We start from the raw sequence: 27,009 nt of genomic DNA on the forward strand, positions 1-27,009 counted from the left end.
CTGGAAGGTGCTCAGCAGCTCCCTTGACTCATTAACGTTGTGCTGGGCAGAGTTAATGCAGAGGAGGAGACACAGAAAAGCAACAAATCAATCCTCACGGTCAGGAAAAGCCACAATCACCATAAAGAATTAATTGGCTCTTAAGGATGGGGCTGAATTCCCACCAGCAAAACCCCGAGCAACACAAGCACGAGTCAAAAAGCAGAGCTGCAATATTTAAGTTTCCTAAGGAGAAGAACCAGATTTTCATGTAACACAGCAAGGGAAAGGATCCAAGGAAAATTTGCAGCATGCATCATTTCTAGGCCTTCCAAGAATGCCAGTGAATCATTTTCTAAAAGGAGGAATGTTAACAGTAATCAAATCTCTCCAATATGAGTGTTTCTGGGGGGAAATGCAAGAAACTTGAGAATGTATATTTAACATGACAACACAAATTATTCATTTACAGAAAAAAAAATGCTAGTAGGGATTTAAAAAACCAAAAAAGTCAAGAGGCTTTATTTCAAGAAAAACAATTAATATCATATTATTCAAAAAACTTTGTCAAACAAAGTCATTGCAAGTTAAGGTCCTCAGAAGGGTTTGGACAGGCAGGATCCATTTTGTCCAAGTACAGCTTAAACCCACAGGAGGATGCACATGTTTAACATCACATACACATGGGTATAAACGCACACAGCTTTGCATTTTGTGTGTACACTCAGAAACAAAACACACTTCACAACGTGGAGCTATACAGACTATACAATTTACACAGCTGGGTGTCATTCCAACCCCAAATATTACCATTTGCTAGAAAACAAACTTTTACTTTGTACAAGACCTTGACATGAGCAAGTTTACCCCTCGGCTCAGGAGGCTGAAACTGAATAATAAGCTAAACAGTCAAAAGACTTTATTTCAACTTGTACAAAAGGCATTAAAAAACCTAAAATACATGCTTTACCAAATATATTACATCATACAAGTCAGTGTGGTGTACTTGATAAATCCAGCTCAACTTCATCCACTTTTAATGGCATATTTAGTTCGAAATGTAAAACTGATTACACTGGAAAACATTTATTTTAAAATCAATTTTGAAGTGCCTTACCTAAAAAAAATAAATTGCTCTAGCAAAAAAATTATATATATATATATAAAACTGAGTGAAATAAGGAGCTCCCATTCAGAAAGACATTTTGTGTTCCGTGTAAGCATCATGTGGCATTTCATCTGATTCTCCCAACCAGGCATAGTACTCTAGACAGTGTGTGAGGCATTTTTCTGTCTGCTTGGCAGATGGGTTCCTTTTTAGAATGGTTAAATTGTTAGTTGCTCAACACAAAGTTTAATTTCATGATTGGTGACTTAGCTAGAGTGTCAAAACACATGCGAGAACTGCCAACAAGAAAATACATCACATCTATTGAAGCTCTTTTTGGCCTCATTGTGATAGCATCAGACACAGAGTAAGGCATGTAGAGCATAGCAATTACAAGTCACTCACAATCCTTTTGTGATGGGAAAAGCATTTCACCCTCCTCTGCGTTGTCTGACACTGATTTTCCCCCCTGGCTTTTGTTCCACATCACACTGAGGTGTGCACTGGCGTGGCAGAGTGCGAAGGAGATGAGCCTCTGTCAGAGGAGGAGGAAATGGAACGTGTGGCAGCCTCCCTCTGCAGATCCTCCACCTTCTTCTGGAGCTCTGTGCGGATGGCCAGCAGTTCTTTGAGGTTTTGGTGGATTGGAACCTGCCAGGCAAACAAAGAAAAGGCTTGTTTTGACTCTCCTAGTGAGTTGTCTTTTTCCAGCAATGCCTCTGCTGTTGCTTTCAATAACCAGGAATTCGAGGCTTGTGAATCTCAGTGGGTCAGTATTTAGAGAAAATATTTCTTTAGTCATTTGAAATGAAACTACCCCTTTCTAACAACAGAATTGCCAAGGAACCTATTAAAAAGTTTGCAAATGGTTTTGATGGGATCCCAAATATGCTCTAATAAATGTACCTGTAACTCTTACCAATACCACTGTCTGCTGAACTTAAAATGCCTTTCCTGGGAATGATTTCTCCAGCCTGTGGGGACAGAATTTACTTTAAACAGAGTTCACAAAGCTGGTTCCATCTGGAGCATCTTGTTACTCTTCTAACCAGGCATCTTTCCAGGAGTCTGACCCCTTCCAGTGAGAAAAGTGCAGCAGCCAAGTGAACGGTGCCTGGACCTCCCAGAGTCTTACTCCAATAAATCTTTCACAGAAGTGCATTGTACAGGTTTCTGCTTCTGGCATTACCCAGCAAACATCAGAGATGCAGCACTGTGCATCAGAGCCCTTTCATGTTCACCTGAAACATTCAACTACATCATGGCAAAAGGAAGATTCAAGCCACACTGGATTCTGCAGCTGGATTTGTTATCTCAGACAGGCAGAGAGAACTCTCCCCCTCTTCCAAATTCCACAACAAGGCCAGAAAAATTTTGCTGTAAGTTGCTTTTAATTTATTTTGTCCTCTACAAACTCTTAATTGTTTATAGCTTTTGGAAAGAGCAAGGCAAGAAAAGAATTTAATTGCACTGATGCAACAATCATGGGGAAATGCAGCACTGAGAGCCCCACGGATTGCTAGAGGAGTAATTTACACCCTGGGCTTCTGGAATGCCAGGCTCCAGGGAACTGCCTTCCCCCACTCTCAGTTCCTCCTGCTCAGCAGTGATTGTTAAGGCTGGATGCACACCTGAGGCTGCCAATAGCAAAATCCAGAAAGGGTTTTACTTGCTATCAATACACAACTGAGTCACAAGTTACATTTCTGAGAATTCTCGCTTTTTAAAGAAAATACATCCAAAATCCAGGCATCTGATATTGATATTTTCAAAACTTAACACAGAAAAACACCATTTAGTTTTTAACTCTTGTTCTAACTTAAAACAATAAAATAGTACCAAAGGTCTTTTCAGGTCTACTATGTTTTGGCCCTATAGTTTTCTAGTTTGTGGCTTAGCCCACAAACAGAAACTTCAGTGGATTGAGAAAGTGCTGCTCCTAATACCCTGGGAGTCATCAATTCATCCAGCACGTCATCTACAGCAATTTTACAAGAATAACTTTTGGAGCCTTCAGCGGAACAATTGCTCCCAATGCCCTGGAGCCCTGCCCTCCCTGTGCAATGAATTCTCTCTCTTGCAGTTTTACCCCACATCCTTCTATACAAACCCTTCAGTAAGTGAGGCCACAAATCTCCAGATCTCCTTCACTAATCAAACACAAAGCACACCCTCCAGAGAGTCAATCTTATTTTTCTGTAGATTACAGAAAGTGTACACACCTACAGGCAACACTGAGCCTGCTGATGAAGATCATCCAAAACGCTGCAATACACACTGGGGAAAATAGGAATTTTAGTAAAGATTGAGATTTTCTGAAATTGGCACCCTCTGCATTTATTTTTTTTCCCCTCAAGAAAAGATCTCTTTCTCACAGACTCCTACTTTAGATTCCTTTAGGAAGACATTTCTCTGAAACATTTAGGTCCCTACCAGATTTACCACTGGAATCATGAGTCACAGGAGCCCTGGGCCATGGCAGATCTGTACTCCTGATTTCTGCACAGCTTTACCATGACTCAGCAAACCACATTCCTCTCAGCCAGATTTCAGCCTGGCATCAGCTGCTGGCTTCACGGCAGAGCTCAAAGCTCTCACAAAGCAGCTCCACACAAGTGGCTTTTGGGGAACCTGCTGCAAATCTTTCCAGGACACAGCACACAAAAGCTGCTGCAGGGCTTGGCAGCCTCTGTAAAGTGCTTTGAGGAAGGAAATGTGTCTGCACCTCTCAATCCCTTTGCCTGCCCAGAGCAAAAACCCAACAGGCACATGCTGCAACTTTGACATAAGTGCTGTTCTCCCCACACGTCCATCCTGGAGAGCAGAGCTGCCTTTCCATAAATTAGCTAAATAACAATAATGAGGTTTTAAAAGCCTCTGTATATTCAAGTCACACACAAAACTCTTCAATGTTAACATTGCCAAATTATGCTCTCAAAGAATTAGGTGTCAGAATGAGGATTAATTCTCCAACCTCAATTCAGCCTTCCTGTACATCTGTATAAAATTATTGGTCAAATAAATATTAAAATACCAGCTTCCCCCTTGTATTCCTCATTTACTCAGTGCACAGGCTGATGCTACTTAATTAATGAGAAGTTATTCAATATTTAGTTTTCTCTGCAGTGTCTGACCCCATCTTTTATTTATTCTTCCGAATTTAAAATGCTAAAGTTTCCTTTTTTGTACTTTCATCTCCTGTCAAGAAACAAATTTATTTCTGCAGCACCCTAATGAGGTATGGGAGTATTAACACTCTTCTTTTACAAACAAGGATCTGAAGCCAGCACCTCCTAATGCTGCATACGTTGGATCTCTCATTGGTTTAACAGAGAATTTGGAAATTCTGCAGCTGGGGCATGTGGGTATCGAGCAGGACACCCAGGAAATAAGAAGGACACACAGAGGGACCATTCTGCTCCAGGTGAGCTCCCTTGCAACACAGAAATCCTGTGGCAAAGGCAAAGAAAAACTTCATTTCTCTCAGTGGACAACTTTGCCTGCAGCCAAGTCCCCTCCAGACCCGACTTTCCCAGACTCTGTTCCATGGAACAGAACAGAAAACAAACAGCCCCAGCACCCAGAGCATTATTCACTCCTAGTTCCTATTCCCAGCCAGCCACAGCTCTCTCCCAGACTCTGTATAAAATCCATCTCTCAGTCCTTTTATTTACTCTCAGTTCTTGAGAATTCACTGAGACTGTTGCAGATGGATCTCCAAATCTGAGATTTTTTTTTAACAAAACCATTAAGAGAGTCATGGAATGATGCAGCTTTCTGGAAGCCTCCTTCCATCTCAGATGGAGGAGGAAGAGTAAAAAGATCAAGCATCATGGATTAAATTCTGACATGAAAAACATCAACATTAAAAAGCCATTTTCACACTTCCTAAAGACATTCCCAGGCAGACCTGTTGCTGTCAGTGTATCCTCAAACCATCCTGTACAAATTCTCACAGAAAACCATCTCCATTTTTGTCACTTCAGCCTGTTCTGTTTCATCACAAGATTCCTCTCTCAAATAAAACCTTCTTCAGGAGGAAATGGGTCCAACAACCTTCACAATAACACCTGTAATGGCTTGCTGGGAATGAGTCTCTCCTCCACTTTGCCACTGTTTAAATGAAGAGTGACAGATTCTGTAAGGAACAAGAAGTTTGAAGAAGATCATTTATTAAAAGATCTGTTGCCTCCTTAACCCTAAAAGTGTCTCCAAGGCAAGCTTTTATTATTGTCTTGCTACAAAATCATGTAATTGGTTTGCTTGAGATGCATTTGTTGGGAAGCTGTACAGCAGCTGTACTGTTTTCTACTCTCTCATTCTGCCTCTTAAATTAGGAGTGGAAGCTCAGAAGATGACTCTGGACCTATCATTCAGCTGCATTCAACTTATTTGTGCTGCTCTAGTCCCCAGATTTTCAGCAGAGTGTGCATCCTTTCCTTTGTCACACCAGTGTCCCCACAGTGATGCTGCCAGGCAACAACTGAGCTTCCACAGCCAGCTCCAGCATTTCTCTCCAGAACCCAGCTAAAAGCACAGAACAGTTTCTGCTGCATGAGAGGAGCACACACAGCTGAAACTGTACCCAGCAGTGCATCTACAGTTTGGCTGGGCTGGAAAACTGCCTGGGTCATCGCTCTTTAGGATGTGCTCACATCATCACAATGTGCTGAAAACCAGTAAATTTCATTTCTGTGATTTAACACGATAGTCCAGTAAAAATGAAGTAGAAACATAAAGGTGAATCCAATACATACCTTTTATTGGATTTTGGAGGGTTAACTTCATAAAAAAATCTGCCATGTACTATTTATGAGAAATAGATTTCTCTAGTCACAAAAATCTTTACTACAAACCATTAGAAGCTGTCACCTCAAAACAGAATTGGCACTTGCAAGCCACAGAAGCAAACAGGGACAAGAATATGGAGTTTGCCAGCAGCACTAAACACTGGGGACAAGGGCCTGGATCCTTGGGAAGCCTGACCTCACTCCAGGCATTAACCAAAAAGCTGGCCCAGGAAAAGCTGGAGAACAATCTACCTGTAAGGCTTCAGGAAGACTTTTCAGTGTTGGGGTTTTTTTGTTTTGTTTTGTTCTCCCCCTACTTTTTTTTTTTTTTTCCCAATACTGTAAAAATTAACTCAGGAAGTCAAGACTACATGCTGCTTCCCTACCTCACAGGTAATATTTTTCCCACCCAAACCCTGTGCCCTGAGTCCTTTTGCCTGTCCTGGGCAATACCCTCAGCACTAAATATAAGCTTTATAGACGTTCTCCTTTGTCCATGATTCTGGTATCTTTCTGTTTTGCTTTAAGCTCTACCCAAATTTTGTATCATCCCATTCAAATCCCCAGTTTTATTCCATTACCTCTCTTTCACTGAGTTACTTAAGGAACTAATTTTTTTTTTTTTTTAAATAAAAAGACAACTCATCTGGAAGATTTTATTTAGGGAGATGTGCGTTTTTTTCCCCGTTTCTTCCCATTGCAACATTTCTCTAAGTTTCTAATTTAACTCCTCTCCATCAAGCCACAATTCACATAGGACCTGATCCCCTCCTCATACAAACTGTTCATTCACCTGTAGCTACCTTCAACTTCTGAATTTTTCCCTGTTATTTGCTTCTTTTCCCTTCTCTTCCTCATCCAGGATATTGCCAGTTGCCCCATCTCCCCAAAGAGTTTCTCCTCTCTGGTACATGCAGTCTCTTTCCCCTGTAAGCTTGACATGATTCTCACACTACTAATGACACCTGCAATATCTGAAACTCCCAATCCCAACCAGTAAAAAGCAGTAAAAATGCTGCCAAAATCGAATGAGCCAAGCAACATTCTTCATGAAGGAAGAACTGATTGTAGGTTTCTGCAAATGAACCAGTTAAAATGAGTGGTGGTTATTTTCCTCATTTAGCTTCCTTTGCTGCCTATTTCACTCAAAAGCCTTCAAATTTCCTCCACCCTAACAACAGGGTACCTACTGCCTACACTGAGCAGAAAAATACTTAGAACACTACTAAAAACATTCTTTACTGCTAAAAATACCATTGATATGAAACTATTTTTTAAAGTGAATTATCCACATACATCAAAGGCAGAGCTTGGTGCAGTGTAATGCTGAGCACACACCAATCTACAGTTATGATGAATTATTCCTGCTGGGAAAGGATTTAAGGAAAAATAAAGTGGGTTTTTTTCTTAAACTATGCCCACAGAGAAACTATAGTTATGCTATACCATATACACACTACATCCCACATAAAAACCATCTAGACATAAGACAGCTTCATTTCCTCAAGAATTCAAGCCTTCCTGCTCACAGAATTACTACAGCTCACTTGCAGTATTGATTTTCAGGTTTTCATTCCCAAGGAATCCTTCAGGATCCTGAAGTGCTTTTGGATGGCAAAATTTGTCAGCACAAGGACAGATATAAGAGAAATTATAATAGCTACTCACTTATAGTACCACCAAGTCTTAATTGGATGGATATCTACTGTGTGTTACTCTACTAGCTCAAGGACTGCCATTCACATGAAAATAGTTCAGCAGTGAATGCATTTTGTCTTGTTCAGTGAGCACACTTTATCTATTTTGGCAACAGGGGAGGGAAGAAAAGCTGCAGAAGAAAATGGTTATTTTAAATTCATTGCTCAACTTAAGACTGTCAGTTTTCCAAAGGCTTACTCTGTGCATTGGAAAGACAACAATATCTTTCACTCGAGCTTTTTGTTCCTCTCTGTGAAGAACTGGGACTCTGACAGCCCAGTTAACAGGACACTTGTAGCAAAAGGCAATCTCAAACGATGAAGACAGCAATTTTCAATAACAGTCAATACTTCCACACTTCTTGTAGAGGTGTGCTACTGAGAAATCAAGCAAAAAACCCCCTGGCCTCCTGAAAAAGCAAGGACAGAAATGATGAAAGCTACTAGGTGGGAACTGGAACAACTGATAGATTTCCAGACTCAGAAAACTGTTACAAGCTGATGCCACTGTTTGTTAAAACCTACAGCCCATTTAGATTTAGACATCTGAGACATGAGAGAAATTGAGTGCTTGCCCTTCAAAACGTGTTAGAAACTCCTGAAAATTAAGATTATTTGCACAGCACTAGCTTCTCCCAATCTGTGCACATTCTGATGCTCACTATAGGATACCAATTTCTTTTTCTTAGGTAACTACAGTTTCCTTCAGCATCCAGGATAAGCACAGTCTTATTTTCTTCCATGCTGATTGAATTCCGAAACTTTTATCTGTAGATAAAAATTATCTGCAGTAAATTAGACTCTGGAAGTCTTGACTTGACACCCAACTAGAGAGAAACTACCAGATACTGGCCAAAACTTGCCTCATTTCACAAGAAACTCTTTGTTAATTGCAGGGATGAAATCTGCTTTGCTGAGGGAACACTCAGCTGTCTAACAAGGCAATTCCTTCTCCTGACATCTCCTGCCTCACTTCTCCATTCAAAAGGGGGGACTCAGGAGCAGCAGTGCCAAGCAGTTCCAGAGCCTTATGACAGCTCTGTCCAGCCACAAAATGGTGATAAATCAAATGTGTGGACTTTAAAAATTATCCCAACATCAACTTGCTCAGCGCGGAACACAGCAGGCAGTGTGACTGAAGGCAGGGATAAATACATGAACACTCCATGTGCCAGATAATAAGTTATATGCAGTAAGTTCCACGTTACCCTGTTACATGCAGGATAAAGCATTTCAGTAATTATGTTTTCCAGTTTATTGTCAGCAATTTTCCCAGTGACACTTAGGGATCTTATTTGTTCTTTTCACTATACAATATTTTGTGTTTATTGACACTGAAGCTCAGCTAACATCTGATTGCTCAACTGTTCAACACATCAAATCCTTCTGCAAGAGCATCAAATAAAAGCAGCAATTGTAAGCTATTTATACACTTTACAGTCATTTCTGTATATACTGAACAAACAGCTTTACTTACTCCTACATTTCCCTTTCACATGTTTAAGTGAGCTGCTAACCAGCCAACAGAAATTCCCTGACTCTTCCACAGGACTTTTGTGATTGCCTTTAGCACATGATCCCATTAGAGCAGCTGAATTGAATTTCTAGGTGGTGCAAACCTTTTACTCTGGATGACACTCCACACACATGAAGAAAAGAATGAATTTGAAAAATTGCAGGGATTTCTATGGTATTAACATGAGCACTGTGGCCAAATTTACAGAACACAGCTTGAAGAAAAATTACCAGGCATAGAAAAATAAAAAAACCCCACAGAAAACCAAAACTAAACTAAACCCTATCTTCCAAGGGTTAAAACACAATTTCCAAGAAAGCATAAAAAGAACTAAACATATCCTAATGGACTGTGCAAAATTTGGTGACTAAAATGCATTCTTTTCCTTGCCTCTCACAGCCTGACTTAAAGGACTGGAACTTTTACTCGTGCTCTGCATATATGAATGATGGGCTATGTTAGTTCAAAAATTCTGCCCCCACAGAGATCATATTCAGGAATATCATTGTGGTGTTCTCCCACCTTCCAGCAGTGCCCAAGGAGATACCTAATGACATCTGGCAGCCAGAACTCCCCAAACCAGTATCAAGAAGAGGATGAAATGGCTACACAGAAAAGGGAAAAAATATATATCAACTGAAAAAATTCAAAAGCATCATATTATCTAATATATTCCAGACTAGCAGGGTCATCTTTAAGACCCACAGACCCCACACCTCTGCATGAGAGAATGGAAGAGATTCAAATACACATTTCTCTAGCTCAAAGAAAGGGCAAATCTGAAAAAGGTCTTCTCAGTCAATGAACTCAAATAAGAGAACTTAAATCCATGTAATTTTCTTGGGACAAGAAGTCAATAATGATGTAACGCCTCCAAACTCAAACCAAAGAACATTTTATTTCACTTAAGAATTCGAATGACCTTGTTGAAGCACAATTTAGCAACAAGAGGAGTCCACATTGAGCCTAGGATTTTCCCCAGTGTTCACTTCTCAGACTCCAGAGCTTTGAACCCTATGGAAAGAGGCTGTGTGTCCTTAAGTGCACAAGATCTATTGCAACACAAAATAAACAGGCTCTTGATGCAAATAACCATGATCAAAACCATCATCTCAGGCTTCCACACAGCTCTGACAGAAGTGAAGTTATATTATTCTAGGCGATCTTTATAGAACATAAGAATAATGTCCTATAAACTCTCTATGTCCTAATGGAATGAAGAATATGCTCAGACCCTACCACATCTGAAAAGGTGGAGACACAGAGATTTGAAGACAGAGTACAATAATACAAAATATCTAATTAATATCAAGTTAGGCCTCAGTAATTTTCGAATTTAAAAAAAAAAATTAAAGGTCATATATGCTCATTTCCAATAGAAAAGGCAATGAAGTGCAATGATACTTCTCTCAGACCATTTAAAAATCAAGCTCACTGATCAAGCAGAAATAAGAAAACCTAAAACATTGCCTCCAACCAAAACCTGCCCTTCTGCTCCTGTGAGATTTCTCCCCCATAACACCAAGTTGGTTGAAAACAGGTATCAAAGATCCATTCTGATTGTATTCAAAGTGCTGTTTTTCATCTTCCCTTAAATTCACCTATTGGGCTTTTTCTCCTTTGTGGTGAGCTCCTCAAAAACAATAAACACGTTTTAGTTTTCCAAAGATGTTTTTGCAACTGATAGAACAGCACAGGGTTGCCTTGAACTAATCATCAGAGAACTTACTCACGTTAAATATTTAATTTTCTCTTATATTTAGTTGAGAAATCAAGAGAACACTTAAAAAGGTATTCAACAAAATCACCTTTTACCAGTAGGCAGGGATGCCCATTATTTTAATAAATCCACTGATTAAGAATTTTTTTCACTGAAGATAAGTGAAGACCTGCTGGGTGTCACAAGGGTCATTGTTTTTTTTTTTTTCTGTCACTGAATGCATCTGAATGTTACTGAATTGGTTAACAGGGTGTGACACCAGACAATGCAAACACAGAGGAAAGCCAACTTTGCCTGTTGTGGTTGCAGAAACTGTTTATTTACTTGCCTGTATGAGTTTGTGCTTTCATAATCAGACTGGTGAATGCAATTCTGCAACAAAATTGTAATTTCTCCTGCTGATTTATGCAATTAGATGTGAAACACTCCCAAATGTTGGTCATAAATATCACATAAATTCAGGCCAGAGACAGGAGGAAAGGGATGATGTATCAATACAGAACATAAGTGGTAGAACTAAAAATTTGAAACACTTTTTTAAGTACTTCAAGAAAAGCAGGTGGCAGGAAAAGTTAAGGCAGTTACCAGGACCATCACATTTTGTTCCCTTCAGCTTCACTGTTCACACCTCAGTGAGAAAAACAAACAATCCAAACTTTTCCAGCACCTTAAAAGGTATTTCTCAGACACCTGGACTTCTACCAGTGGAGTGTCCTTGAAACTTACCTTGGAACAGCATCTCTTACAACAGCCTCTGACTTGGGGATGTCTAATAAATCTAAAACTCACATCTCATTCTAACTGCTGGAAGATGAAAGCAGCTTTGGAGCAATCACTTAATCCAGGTAATTTATCATAATATGCTTGGAGGTACCTTGCAATGTTACCTTAATAAAGAGATGGTGGAGCACACAAAGATATATTATGGTTGTGACACAATCTGAATGTTCTTCCTTCAGACTTCTAAGAATGAGAGCATATGGAGCATTTGTGTGATGAGGTTTAGAGATTTATCTGAATAGCAGACATTACTTATAAGAACAAATACTGGATGAATCAAGGAGCATGTATGGGGAGTGTTTAATCTTTAGTGTGCCAGCTAAGAACTATAAAAGTCAATTGAAAAGAAGCATCCACGGGATGCTTAGTTTAGAGAACCTGCAAAATGAGTTGGTTTAGTCCGGTTCTTTCAGAAACTGCTGGTATATTTTATGTCAGTGCTGGGGAAAGGGCAAAGCATGATTAAAAACGAAGGTACACAAAAACTAGGAGAAGGTTAAGGCAATAAAAGTATTAAAAAGTGTTACAAAGTATTATAAAAGTATTATAAAAGTAATCTGGGAAAAAAAAAAGACTGTTAATCTTTACAAGCCAATACAGTGGTGTAAGCAGTCTGTGGGTGACTAATGAAAACATCCTTTTTCCCAGTTTGACTTCATCCTGCATTATCCTCCTGACAAACACTTTTTTCCCTATCAGCTGAAATATGTGCAACAGATGAGCACTTTTGTATTAAATGCTGCACTTGACACTAGGAAAAAATGCTCATTTCTCCTCATCCCTGTGACCTTCAGTAAAAGAGTGAAGCCATGTGAGAGCTCATACCTGAGGCCTCATCCTGGGGTTCCACCTGATGTAGTAATTGACCCACAGCTCCAAATGGTTCAGGCTGGCCACAGGATACAGGACGTGATTTTCATAGTTCACATAGAAGGGATTGGTGAATTCCTCCAACTGGCTGTTTATATAGGACCACAGAGATACAGTCTTTGTGCTCACCTCCTGATTGGGAAAAAAAAAAAAGTTAAATAAAAAAAAAAAATTAATGACGCAGATCGCAAAATTTTAAAATATGATGTTAATATCTAGATATCAGTAATTCTGTCAGAATTTTACCTTATCTACCTAGACAATTACATGCAGTCTGAGAACACTTCCAGTAGCTGATCATGAAATAGCCTTAAAACTTTAGCAAAACATCTGAACACTTCTTTTGGTCCAAGGCTAATACAGAAAGGAGATTTAGACTTATTATTTTCAGAGACACTAAAATCTAGTTGAGCAAAAGGAACCTGTACTGCTCATAATTTGCACCAAAATATACAGCTACTTAAATACATGGTTACACACTGACCAACTGAACTAAAAAGATTAACTTTAACAATTGTATCAGTGAAGAGATATAGTTTGGAAGATCCAAAACAGTGTCTCTGAATAGTAATTATTCAATTTTTCCACTCATATTATTTGCTTCTAATAAATAATTGATATTATGCCTTTCACTGATTACTTGTACCTTTATTTGCACTTCTGAAAGTTGTATTATCCTAATTTAATCAGCATAATAATGGTTAGATCAAAGATTGGAAATTTGAATTTACATCAGATTCATCCCGCAAATTTAAATTTCTTCAGTGCTGTAAAGCATGTGTTTCTACTACTGGTGTGCCTTAAACTGCATTCCTTTATTGAGAATTGCATCTGACTATTTATTTATGAAAGAAATCTGTCTGGGAACCCTGCATTTGCTGAGAACATGTTATTCAGCTCCATCTTGTGGTATTTACATGCAACTTTTCTCCTACAGAAGTAGTAGAGACAAACCAAAGGAAAACAAAAAAAGAACTAAATATAACAAAGAATTGTAACTTGCTCAGAAAAATGAGATAGTAAAAACAACAAAGCCACAAGTAAGCAGAAGTGTACTTGGAATGTTCACAAACTTTTGATTTCATTCATTTAGATAATTTTTATTTCTGTAGTCCTCAACTACAAGTTCCATCCAGTTATGTCCTATAGTAACCAAAGTCATCCATAGGAGCTCCTTTGGAAATAGTGAAACAAATGCTAATATAATTTGATAATTACTATTATTTAAAAGTTTGTATTTTGGCTAAAAATACCTAAAAGAGGACTTACTAAAACCCTCAGCTCCCCCAAAGAGATGGTAACTAAAGAAACCTAAGTGCACAACATTCAGTATATAGTTCTCATGCCATGAAATTTCATGCCTGCATTGTTTTTTAAGATTATGTGACAAATGTATTTAAAGACACAGCTCAGACATTCTTAGGTCATCTAAGCATTTTTATATAAAATCAGAATGTGCATTATACTGATTATTTACCTCTTTTAATCTCTCCTTTTCACAGTTGCATAAGAAAGTCCCAAAGAGACAACTATAAAGGTGATCCAGAATGGTGATCAAAAATAACTCGTTGAATTCAAAGGCTGCAGGAAACTGATATTTTAAAAAAAGGGTAAAATTACTTCAAGCAGTGTGGAAAGGAAAAAAAGTCAGACATAAGAAGGAACCAAGTAATTCAGGTAAGATTTTTTTCCTATTTAGGGACTATTTTCAGGAAAACTCAGCTATTTCAGTAACTCCCACTTCAATAATTAATTTCATTTATGTACTTCTTTACAAATACTTCTCGGAGCTATACTTTACATTCATTATCCAAGTGTATCAGAATAGAAACATTAGCTGATATGAAACTGGTGATACAAAGTAATCCATTTTAAGAAGCTCTATCAGTATTCTGTTCTACTCCAAACCCTCTTAAACATATGCTTTATATCTCTTATTAAAGAACAGGAAAACATTTTTTGGGAAAAAAAAAAAAAAAAAAGAAAAATTAAGAGAATGGCATTTAAAAGTCTTATTTTCAATTTCAACATGCAATGAATTGAATAATAAAGACTACTACACATATATTGTGCTCAACATTTAAATAAAACTTTTCTTTCACTTTCTACTCAGGTAAGTTTTCTCCATTTCACTCTGAGTTTACCATCAGCTATATACAATAAGCCTTTAATCCCTCTTCTTCTCTATGGGAAAGTAAATCCTGTACATCTGAAATGAAAGAACTCTTATTCCCCTGAGCACCATTAGGTATTTTATTCACAAGCAGAGGTTACCTGATATATTCTAAAACAAACAGCCAGAAATCTGAAAATGATTCTCCTAACCTGTAGAGATCTAAAAATACATAAAGGAAGATATTACTGCAAACTGCAAATTTTAATGGGCTGCTGTCCATTCAGATGGAAAAAGTCCTTCTTCAATCAAATGTTATGGTAAGACTACAAGTGGCAACTGCTTGATTTGCCAAAATAACTTTGTGTCCAGTATGACAAGGATAGAAAATACAGACATGGAATTATAGACATTTAGAAAAATAAAAAACTGGGAAGACTTGAGGAAAACTTAAGAGGCAGCATTTCTCTCATTAAAAATAAAGAGCATGTAATAAGAGAATAATGTTCAGGACAAAGGAAACAAACTTTGTGCTTTCCCTCTAAAAGAGTACAGCTACTAAAGAAGTCTAAAAGGCAAAGTTTTAGATTTGTAAGGCAGATTTTCCTGCTATACACAGAAATCTTACGTCAATATTTCAGATGTGCAGAAAGCAGAGGACTGGCTTGTGTTTTGTGCCACTGAAGAACACTGAATACCGTGCTGAGTGACTCAAGAGCTACTGAAAATAAAGATGACTCCTATAGTTAGGAGGAATAACAGCAATTGGGACTGTGGGTGAACTAGCTGATCCAGAAATTCCTCTTCAGTGTCAGCTGTGATTTATGAAGGGGAAATGTTTATTCATGTTGAAAGTAAAGAGTTGAATAACACACAATGGGTGTGCTTGTATTAAAGCCAGAAAGATCTAAGTTTTAAACAATGTTCTATAAAAAAAGACGACTGATCTAAGACAAGCATTGTAAAAACATTCTCTTTCCAAGACTTCTCAAGCTAATACACACCACCTTTTGACTGAAAATTTTGAGTAAGGAGGTTATCAGCATCATGACACAGAAAATGAATGGGAGCCTTCTTATGACTCTGCTACAGACTGTGCCCTGACCACCAGCACACTGTGCTCACACTGAGGCGTCTCTTGCAAATCATGGGTTGTTTTCAACCTCCTCACCATTTGTTTCCATAAGGCAAAGAGGAAATTAGGATTATCAAAATCTCTTTCTCAGTCACGTTCAGAAGTTACTACTTTGGAACTTCCTTCTCTCTAGGAAATCATGCCAAAACATAATTCCAAAACAATGATGTTAAAAACACAGCTATTAGTTTGAGGAAGTATGAACAGAACTTGACAAACAGGTGTGCTGAAGCAAGGCAGGAGAGAATTCACTGGGTCTCACATCTCAGCCTGCTGCGTCCAGCTCAAAGCAGAAATCATATAGAGAGCAAAAATAATTTGCAAAGCATCAAAATGATATTTGGAAAAAAAAAAACTCTGAAGACAAAAGCGACTCCTAAAGGGACTCTCTTTAACTGAAAGCATTTAATGAGCTTTGTCACATCAGGGTTCTGTGTTGTGACAGGTCCATCCTAATCACAAGGATGCCGACATGGCCACTATTCCAACCCAGTGAAGCATACTCAAAATTCCATACATCAGTGGTTGCACTCAAACCAGTTTATTAATAAGTGATAGCACTTTACTGAAACCCAGTCTTTGGATACAAGAGTTGTACTGTTGGAGCTGATGTATCAAGACTGTAGAGCTTCTATTACTGCTGCTGAAAAATCACTGACCTAAAAATGCCTTCCCCTGTAGCTCCAAGCCTATTAGTGTCTGCTTGAAGATTCAGGTGGAAAAATTCCCCAAATGGAAATTTACTTCTTCTCAAATCCACTAATTAGGAGAAAACACACGGGTCATTAAAATCTCCCACTTGTTGCTGCTGGAGTTGTTGTGGGATTTTTGTAAAGTGGCATTAAAAAAAAAAAAAAAAGACATTATCTTGTTTAAAGTCTGATGATGACAAGTGGCATTTGATTCAGAGACATGCAAAATACACTTGCTTTTTAATTGATGGACTTGCTCTGTACTACAGTGACATTTAACATTGAAACACTTGGCAGAACAACTGTGCAATGGACAATAATGGTTAACTGAACACTAGACAGAGGAACAGTGCACTGCTGAATCCAGTGAAAAATGCATCTCCAGCAACAGCTGACACCCAGTAACAAACAGGATGAAACTTTGTGCTGACTTTAAACAGACCTTCCTCCTGTGAGGGTTCTGTGCATGGAAGGTAGGAAGTTAAACTGCAGTGCTACATGCAAATTTTACAGTTCTGTTTCATTTTTAACCAGGCATCAGTATTTCATCAGCTCACATGTGGCCTTTCCAGTTTGACATCTGCTACTCAGTATCACCAGAATTCACTAACAGAGGAGGGAGATCACTTCACCATATGGTTTTTAATTAAAATCTGATGTCAATGTACTTCTCTCAAGTTCTCTGTTATTATATTTGTGTGTCATGAAGACCAGAAACCCAAGGGAAAATACAAGGCTGTCCAGGCCTAAATTTCATTGTTGGAAGCTATCTGGAAATTTGCATCTTAGTGGGAAGTTAGAGGTTCTCTCACTGTTTTCAGAATGTAACTTTCAGACCTCCAAAGTGCCTATTTGCTTGATTTTAGCCCATGCCCAAACCAGAGCCCTTACACCTTCCTGCAGTCATTAACACTTACTTGAGCTTTGGAATATTTCACATATGTTTACCATGAATTCTAAAGCACAAAACAAAACTATTACTGTTTTATGAGCAAACAATCTCCACAATGATAAAATCCTGTTTTTCAAAGGTCTGTGTCAAGGCAATCACAGTCTTCACATCTATTCTCTAAGTGTTCAAGTCAACTGAAAAATTAAAATAAGTGAGCAAGAACTGTTCAAGAATAACTTTTTCTATTTTTTCTCCTGTGCAACATTAAAGTTTTTTCAACGTCACTGCTGTTCATGAATTTCAGAACAATTTCTGGATCCAGATTTTGAACAGATGTGCTATTGGCAAAATGTTTCACAGATTCCCCCTCTCCCCCCCACCCCTTTCTGTTTTTTAAACTAGAGGGAACTAAACTGTTTATAGCAAGAAATAGGAGGCAGCAAGGGAGATCACAAAAACAGAAGAAGCTGCTCTCAATTAAGAATCTCCCTAGAGGACTTTTGTTCCTACCAGGTGTTTAGAGCTGCTCCTCTTTGCTATTGTTATTAGCTTTCCTCTGACAGAGGGACTGAATTTTTCATTTATTTTCTCCAGCCACACTGAAAAGCACATTAATGCTGAAATACAGAGACACAGAAAGAGAAAGTCTACAAGACCCCCTGGACAAGGGCCCAGTATAACAGCAGGGAAGTTTCATAAAGCACCGAAGATGACTGTTTCAAATACAAGTTTTGGAAACTATGATACAAGTTTTAAGAACTGTGTTCAGAACACAAAGACTGGGGTAAGAGATCTGGGAGTGCTAGGATAATTTGGAACCACGCTGTTACCCTCCTCCCTTCAAAACAAATCACATACTACAGAGACTTCAGTAGAACAGCTTCTACCATATAAGCATAGAACCATGTTAGGCTTCAAGGAGGTAAAAAAAAAAAAAAGTGAAGAACAAAAAAGTAGAGATAGAGGGGAAGGTAAAAACCAAAGGAGTCAAGCACCAAGATCTTTTCAATCACTTGGAAATAAAGCCTTCATGTGGACAACCTATTTCAATAACCCCATTAAAGAATGGCAATATAAAAGCACAAAAATAAGCTTAAGTTTTTGCTCATGGAGGCACAAACAGGGAAAATTAAGACTAAATCCATTTGATAATTTAACTTAATTTGATAATTTAATTTCAGAACAAAAATGAAAAGCTGAATATTTTGGTACCTTAAGAATCACTAATTTCACAGGTAAGAGCAGTGATGGAAGAAAGAAAACTTATCAGAGCATAGGCTTGTGTGCTATAAATGCTGTCCTTACACATAAAGATGAAAATGTTCACATTTGAGACACAAATTAAAGAACTCTCTACCACCCTCAGCCCAGATTTTTGCTGTTTTTTAAGGACAATATAAATCCATATGAACATTTACTCCACCAGTGAACATACAACACAAATAATTTATGTCATCAACAACTCTTATTTATGTAAACAGCAAACCCTTTGTAAGCCTATTTTAAATAGAAAAAAGCATTTTGGTTTCAAGACAAAATCTCTACTCCAGCTCTTTGTACACTTTGAACAGAAATTTAGGGAAATTCTGTGTGTACATTGTGCAGCCACAGAGCAACTACTCTGTACAGGAATGCGTTTCTGCTACACAAATTATTTTTACAAAATAAAGATTGATACCTCATAGAAATACACTGTTCAGCACCTCATAGAAATACTCTTCAGCACCTTACCTGCCTTGTCATTTGCCAAACACAGTCGATGAACTGCAGGAAAATGGGAGATCTGTCAGCATCTGCGTGATCGTCATCGCCGTGTCCCACTCGCTGCAAGTCAGAGACACTGCATTTCAGTCTGGGCTGTCTGCAGCTCAGCCCAGCACTGCTCAGCAACTCTTAAATATGTTCCAGCAGTGAACAAGACAAGCAAGTCTTCCCTAACGTTAACCTGCATTTTTTTCAGCTAATAAAATGCATCTCAGTGGACATGCTCAGTGTGGAGCCGAGCTGCAAAGATCTACCAAGTTGTTTGCCCATCTTCTACTGCACAGCCACTGATTTCTACCAGTGGGTGAAACTGGCAGGAGTTTGTTAGGACTGAACTGAAAACATATCCACCTGTCATATAACTACATGCCACTTCTACTAAACCATCTTAAGAGTCAGAGCCCACAGAATGTCATAACAATTTATTCTAATTCCCCATTAGCCTATGTGTTGAATAAACACTTCAACCTTAAATCAGAGTAGTAATTCCAGCCATTTTACACTTTAGAAACCTTAACTGTTTTCCTTGGTTCTCCATTCATAAGCTCCATAATGTAAGTTAAAATCCCTCATTCTCATAAAAAAGCCACATGACTTTTTCTCACCATTGCATTCAAACCATTTTTATTTACTTTATAATATGCATCACATAGAGGTTTCCTGTTAGAAGTGAACAGGGCACAGTTCTCTGACACACTCAGACCATTAGAAGGACACCAGAGACAATAACTAAAATGCAGCAGAGTGCTGTGAAAAAACCTGCTCTTCAAATAAAAGCCCTGGAAGTGACAAACCACACACTAAATTTCCCAGCTTACCATTGCAAATCGATGTCCAAAACTTATCCATTCTTTCTCTACAAGAACTTCAAAGCCCTTGATGGTTCTGTAGTAGCTGTCCAGCATCAGCATGGCCAGTGCAGTGAGCTGTGCAGTTCTATCCCAGCCATCACTGCAGTGCACCACCACAGAGGTTTTACCAGATTCAATTTTATCTGCAATTCTTACTGCTCCAGCAAGAAGCATCTTAAACAAAAATGAAGAAGCAAAAGTATTAAATACTACCCAAACGCTATTAAAAAAAAAAAAGTTGAGATTTTATACTCTTTATACATCATGTTTCAAAATTTCAAGTCATTATAATTTTTAAGTCATTATATCTTAAAATTTAATGAGATTAATGATATAATCATCCTGATGACAATGCTTTAAATTAGAGATTTCCAAACAGTGGTATACATATTCCTAGAGATATCTTGCAAAATATTTGCACTTTTCTCTTCCTAGGCATGCAAAAACATCTTCTGAGAAGTAGGAAAGCCAGCATCTGCTGGAGGAGCTGTGCACAAGACCAGTGTTCAAACCTATTTCAAGATCTATGTTTTAGAGACAGTTTCCATTGATTCTTTCATTGAGCATATCTTTTATGGCAGAACTGGAGAATGCCAGAGGGGAAATACCAAGAAACAATCAAAAACTGTCTATGAGAGAACAGAGTTTGTGGTCTGAACTAGTTAATTGTCAATTATTTCAGTTAGAAACTCTACTGCATTAATATTAAAACAGTTTGGTCTTCAATAAAAGCAGAAAACTGATCTATTTAACACAGAGGTATGCAATAACTTGCTTTAAAGAGAATACAGATGCCTCTGAAGGAAAACAGCTGGAAATAAACAACAGAATAGGTACAGGAAATGAGCAGAGAATGGGAGACAGAAAACACATTTACTACTAATTCAGCAAATATTTGTAGGGTATGTGAAGCACTTTATCCCACTTCGGACAACAACCCTTAAAAAACAGCTTCCTCTACAAACATCTTATTCTTTACAGATTTTTTCAAAACTTGGTCACCATCACAGTATTTCATTTAGGGCTCCTAACAAATAACTGGCTTTGGATGGATTTACAAAATGAGAACTGAAAAACAGTCCATAGTACAAGTTCCACCCTCAGAGAGAAAATGCTCTGGGTATACAACAAGCACCAAGTGCCTCTACTCATGTTGTAACTGCTGTTCTCACACACAGAGAGTTACTGCAGCCTTCACAGACACTCCAAGACCATCTCTGAAGAAGCACTGTGGGTGCCAGGGGCTGGAAGGGGAGTTTCCAGTAACACACTGCATTAAACTGCAAAACAGCCACACTGGTTTGAGCCCACAAAACAGCAGAAGTGTTAAGAGTAAAGCTGTGGATTGTTAGTGCAATTACAAGCCAAATTAAAAGGCAAAGAACTCTAGGAAAAAATCTCAGAGAGATGCTATCAACACTGTTAACACAATCATGGCAGCTTTTAAGAAATCAGCCTGCAGTTTCTGCTGTCAGTACCATTAAAGTGAAGTAGCATGTAAGGGACAGATCAGTGAAGAATGTCACACATGTATCAACTCTTCAAAATAATTTACATTTCCAACTTCTATGCTATTGTCACTTGTCTGATAGTGGTACCAAAGTCCACTCCTGACACTGCCTAATCCAGGAACCCCACCAGAGTCACTGGAATGAAAGGTGACCACAGGCACAAAACAGATGACTGTAAAAGGCCAGGCTGATAAGAAAAGGTTTTAGATACTTACATTCCTAAAGCTGTTTCAAATAGTTCAAATTCAAGAGCACAAGAAAATCAAACTGTTCCCAAAATATCATTAAATTTGACTCCTAATTTCGTGTTTGCTCCCTCTACTGGCTCTGCTGCAGCTATCAGCAGACACTGCTTAACAGAGAGTCAAACTAATGAATGATCCCAAACATGTTTTGCATGAGTGACACTTGAACCAGCTGCTAATAAAACAAATTACACTCCATCCATATTATTCATAAACAGGGGATCGAATGCAGCAATGAAATAATCAACTCTAAAATAATTTCAAAGGTTAGTGAAACTGACTGTAAAACTGAGTGTGCTAGTGATTTAACATTATGTTAAATAATAGGGCAGATGATAACCTGATGAATCACTGGCTACAAACAGCTCATAAAAATGTAGGTGCCCACCACAAGAGCTGTAACACTGCACTGAAGGAGGGAAGGATGAGAAAGACTGAGGAATTCACAGTCAAGTCCTTTTGGCAATGGCTCAAATACAATCTGAAGTTCCCAGCGCATTCTTCCAAGCAAGAGGGATAACCCTGAACTGCCCACAAACATTCCTTCTCAAGAAAACAGAACACAGCAGTAAATATGATACTGTGTTATCAAGAATTAACTCACTGCCCGCCAGCACATAAAATCAGAAATACTAAGTTACTATGCGATGTTTGAAGTGCTGCATTCTAAGTGACTATCTAAAAATTACACTTTTTCACGAGATTATTCTGATTAAAGCAACACGCTTGAGTTTCAACATTATTTTAGCAATATTTTCAGAAGTGCAAGTTAAAAAACACCATAGCTTAAAAAAGTGATTGATTTTTCACATCAAAAGCATTTTACCCTTATATATTCCAGCCAGTGTGTGGAGTCCACGTTTGACAGCCACCGAGTCTCATCAATGGTGGGATAAACAATTTCTTTCAGTTTCCTCAGGGATTCTCTCATGACATGTATATTGTGAATCTCCAGGAAGACCAACTCTGCATTTGGGTAGGCACTTTCACTTTCATATCCTCCACCTTTGGCCTGTCATTCAAAAGGTAAAAGCAGACATTGAGAAGAAAATGCATAGGACTTCAGTACAAGAGAGTTATTTTAGTCAAGTTTCAGCATTTTCTGAGAAAAGGGATTATTATAGTGCTAATAAAACCATATCTTTGGCCTTTGTTTTTCTATAAAAAACTGGAGGTTTTTTTAGCTGAAAGAAATTCTAATTGCAACAGGCTACATTTTATAATACATACATATACCTTCCCCTTTTTCTTAATGAAACCTTTGGTCTTCTGTGAGCTTTACTGCATAATTTCTCAGCTATATCTTCATGCTGTCTTTGATTCCTACCAGCCTTTCCAAAATGATACAAGCAACTTCCCTTCCTCCTCCTCCCCTCTCTAGGGACCCTTTTTTATCTCTTTTCAACATCAAGTTCTCCACATCCTGATATCTGGCTCAAGCTTCAGCTTGATGCACTAATGCCAGTTGTGATCCAAACCTACCTTGTTTGTGTCTGCAACACTGTTCTGCCTGGCATCAAAGATGATAAGTTTGTGTGACTGAGCATTGGCATCCATAATTGTCTGCAAATATTTCTCATCTTCCTTGCAACGTTTATCGTTTGGGCCAACTGATGGCTGGCTGCATCGTGTTATTGTGGCTTGGCTCTCAGGATGGATCCAGGATAACACCTGCAAAAAGAGAAAACTTCATTTAATACACTACTATAAAAGCAGCAAGGCCAGAGAACAACTAGACAATCACATTGCCTATTTGGCATTATCTCCTGGCAAGTTTAAAGACAGGATGATGCAAAAACATATTGACAGCACACTAGCACTGGCTGCTCACCTCAAATCTGAGCCTCAAATACAAAGTGATTCTAAACATCTGAGCTTTTATTTCTAACAGCAACTCAGCCTGTATTAATCTAATTGGGGGAAAAAAGGCAATGGAAGAATAAAACCTGCTTCCATATGGAAGACTATGGACCTGTACATTACCTTGCTAAGCATGAAACACAATCTAACATATTTAAAGGGGTTTTAATGCTACCTTGTCTATTCTCAAGCAAAGCACTATGGCTAGGACACATCCTGCTCCAAATCAGAACACAAGCTAATCCTTGCCAGAGCATCAGATACCACTGTGGCCTAGAAGTGCTAATCCAAACAAAAAAACTATTACACAGCACAATAACTGTGCAATTGAACTCACACTTGAGTTGCTCCCTTCAGTTCTAAACCCGTTGAGTCTAATTTTTTCTTTGTCCCCTACCCCATCTCAGGAAGGAAACCATCCCACTGTTATTTAAAAAACAAAGCCTAAAAAACCACTAATAATTTCTTAAAAGCTACAAATTTCTAAACCACTTATATCCTCTTGTACAAATTTCACTTACAGGAACTCTCCCTTTTGCTCTAAATGCTGCCACTTTGGAGAGGTCATCATCCTTTACACTGGTTGGCACAACAAGAACAGCAGGATATGTATCACAAAGCTCATAGGTGCTGTTAATTTTGGATATTTTCCAACTCTCATTGGGCAAGCCCTGTATAAAAACAAAACAATTTTGCATTTTTCAGGTTAGACCTTCACAATATTGAGTTTGGGGAAATGAGAAAATTTATGTATTGCCTACTTTAAAAAAAAAGGTATGTCCACATGGTTTTTAAAATAAGCTATGAACTTAGGTCTTCATACTGAATCATAAACCAGTAATCTTTCCTACTAAACTGATAAGGAAAATAATCATGTGCAAAATGTAGATTTAAAATTAAAACCTACAGTTACTCTTCTGTTTGGTGATGCTTATTCAAATCCAATTTTTAATAAAGCATGTGTTTTGTCGAAACAGCACTTGAAAAATGTGGATTTCAGAACTATGTTATGTTAGACCAATTTGCTCAAGTACTCAGCACCTGTATCTCCATCAACTTCAGCAGGTGCTCAACACACTCAAATTCAGGCCACCTGCATTTTATTACCTAAACATGAGATGTAGACAGTCAATGTAGTAAGAGCTGAAAATGATGAGTTTTCTGTAACATTTCTTTCTTGTTTAAATGGCTCTGGGGGAGATAGAGAAAAAAAATACACCAGGTATTCTACAACTTACCTGTCTCTTGTATTCTGCCATTGGATCATACACTTTCCAGCCGTTAACAGCAAACTTTTCTTTATAGCTGAATGCAAAAAGAGGCTAAAAACAACAAAACAAAATCATAAATTACTGCCTGGCAGGTTGTTTGTATAACTCCAAAACAGTCAACACTCCAGTATTTCAAATCTAACACTTCTAAAACTCTTGAACAGCAGACATAACACCTTCAGTCAAGACTGGAAAACACTGAGTTAGAAATAGGATAGGTTTTTTCCATTAAGTATGAGTTTAAAGTTAACAAAACCAAGATAGGAAACAGAAACTTGAAGTTACGTGCCTCTGATGACACAACACATCAATGGCAATGCCAAGATGAGAAAATTGATTTCCTACCTCCCAACCAGTTCCTTACCCACACAAGCAAACTAAATAGAATTCTGCAGCTAACTAATAACAAGACTAATTGTACTTATTTGTTATATTAGACAGAACTTCTAGACTGAATTATCTACCGCAGAAAATGACTCAATACATATATATTTTCAATCAGCAACATTGGGCAAACCTAGATCTCAAGGGTTATGTATAAATTAACTTCAGCAATAGCAGGACACAGCAGTGTTTGATGAACTGATGCAAAAAGCACAAGGGGTCAGAGTGGCCTGCCTGCTCTGCAACAGATTTTAACAGATTTTAAGTGTTTTAAAACACTTCAGTTTGTTGTACAGCCCTTGTATTTCCTCCCTTACACTTTCCCAAAAGAGAAGAGCCAGTGACAGCCCCCTCTCCATCTTAAGACTCACCAGCCCATTAGAAACAGGAAATGCACGTGTGACAAGGTTTTCAAAGATCTCCAGCCTGTTCTGCTCTTCCTGTTTATAGGCCAGCCGCAAATTTCTCATATCCTGTCAAAAATAAGTTACAGTTTTACTCCATGATAAATTTAAAAAAAAAAAAAAAAAAAAAGAAAAAGCAGTTATAAGCCATTTGATTGAATGAAGGCATATATAAAAGACTAAGTCACTGACATCATCTAACTCCCAGGAGAATAGAGTTCTGTAAGCATTCATATGAGATAACCAGGACTGTCATTAGAGATGCTTGATATAAAAATCACCACTTTTCTTTTGAATTCACTCTTCAGACAAAAGGCAGAAGTGTTTAAGAGTGCAAGTATCAGAGAGGAATTGAAATAAATGAAGCACAATTCACATACAAGGAACTGATCAGACAGAGAAACAGCACATGGGCTGGCAGATTCTTCTTACAGAAAAATGAAATTAAAATACTTCAATATTAATAAATCTCTACCATGCCTTACCTTGCAAACTATTTCTATACCACATGAATTGTCTCCATGGCTCTGTACTCCAATTTTTTCAACTCTACTTATAACTCCAAGGGGAACATCAACAACAAAAGGTGGATCCTGAAATTTGGATACAAAACAAATGGATTTTATTAAATTAGAAGAAATACAAATTAATATTATTCATATGTGTTTCATTAAAGCCAACAGTAATTCCTGTTTGGTAGACTGCTATGAAACATCACACTTCACTGAATTTGTCACTTTTTGAAATCAATTCCAGTAACATTCCTACCTGAAACAACAATCAGATAGAGAGTGAAGTCTTACCCTCTCAACACTTTTGATGAACATTCTGAAGTCTGTCACTGTGAGTGTACCACTGACTGCTCCCATAAATGGACAGATGTACATGACATCCTTAGCTGGAAACAGATCAATTAAAGCTTTGTTTTACTATTATATAGACATTTGTTCCATAACAATCCATTTTCATTTGAAACTCAAAAGATTTTGGCAGCTCCATAGGATTTTGACATTCACCCCACAGAGAGAGCATCCAAAGGGGCAATTACTGATCCACCCAATCTCCAAGTAATTCAGTTCTATGCCCATATCTTTGTTTTCACTTTTATTTGGTGGTATTCTTTCCTGCACTGCTAACACAGAGCTTGCTGTCACAAGCCAAAGTGAAATAAATCCCACTAAGAACTGGAAAGTAAGTTCACCATAACTTCTTCTTTTTTTTTTTCTGTAAGAATTTTGAGTCTGTGATATATCCTTGGCACCCCCAAGCAGAAATACAATACATAAACCTCTATAGAATAAAAGTTCCTTAGGAAAAGAAAAATTATCTATATGGAGCAAGTAATCCTCTGGATCTGATTTCTCCTTCCTACACTTGGATTTAAAGGACAAAGAAAAGAAATCCACAACTAATCAGCCAATCTTAAA

At 38.0% G+C, this 27,009-nt stretch overlaps 1 protein-coding gene across 3 annotated transcripts in view; it reads right to left on the bottom strand.

The window, feature by feature from the left end:
• Window positions 1-472: 472 nt before the first annotated feature.
• The window catches only part of MTMR1 (myotubularin related protein 1), a 35,614-nt gene continuing 9,077 nt past the window's right edge, over window positions 473-27,009 (bottom strand). For all 3 annotated transcript variants that reach the window (XM_066334053.1, XM_066334052.1, XM_066334054.1), the window contains 12 exons: window positions 26,386-26,480; window positions 26,068-26,175; window positions 25,550-25,651; window positions 24,762-24,845; window positions 24,045-24,194; window positions 23,146-23,334; window positions 22,490-22,675; window positions 19,875-20,081; window positions 19,024-19,116; window positions 13,938-14,051; window positions 12,416-12,592; window positions 473-1,738 (listed from right to left, as the gene is read on the bottom strand). In XM_066334053.1, coding sequence (XP_066190150.1) covers window positions 1,574-1,738; window positions 12,416-12,592; window positions 13,938-14,051; window positions 19,024-19,116; window positions 19,875-20,081; window positions 22,490-22,675; window positions 23,146-23,334; window positions 24,045-24,194; window positions 24,762-24,845; window positions 25,550-25,651; window positions 26,068-26,175; window positions 26,386-26,480 — 1,670 coding nt within the window. In that variant the 3' untranslated portion in view covers window positions 473-1,573. The remainder of the gene's footprint in view (window positions 1,739-12,415; window positions 12,593-13,937; window positions 14,052-19,023; window positions 19,117-19,874; window positions 20,082-22,489; window positions 22,676-23,145; window positions 23,335-24,044; window positions 24,195-24,761; window positions 24,846-25,549; window positions 25,652-26,067; window positions 26,176-26,385; window positions 26,481-27,009) is intronic.

Source organism: Sylvia atricapilla, chromosome 21, assembly GCF_009819655.1.
Source record: "Sylvia atricapilla isolate bSylAtr1 chromosome 21, bSylAtr1.pri, whole genome shotgun sequence".
NCBI classification, from domain to species: Eukaryota; Metazoa; Chordata; class Aves; order Passeriformes; family Sylviidae; genus Sylvia; species Sylvia atricapilla.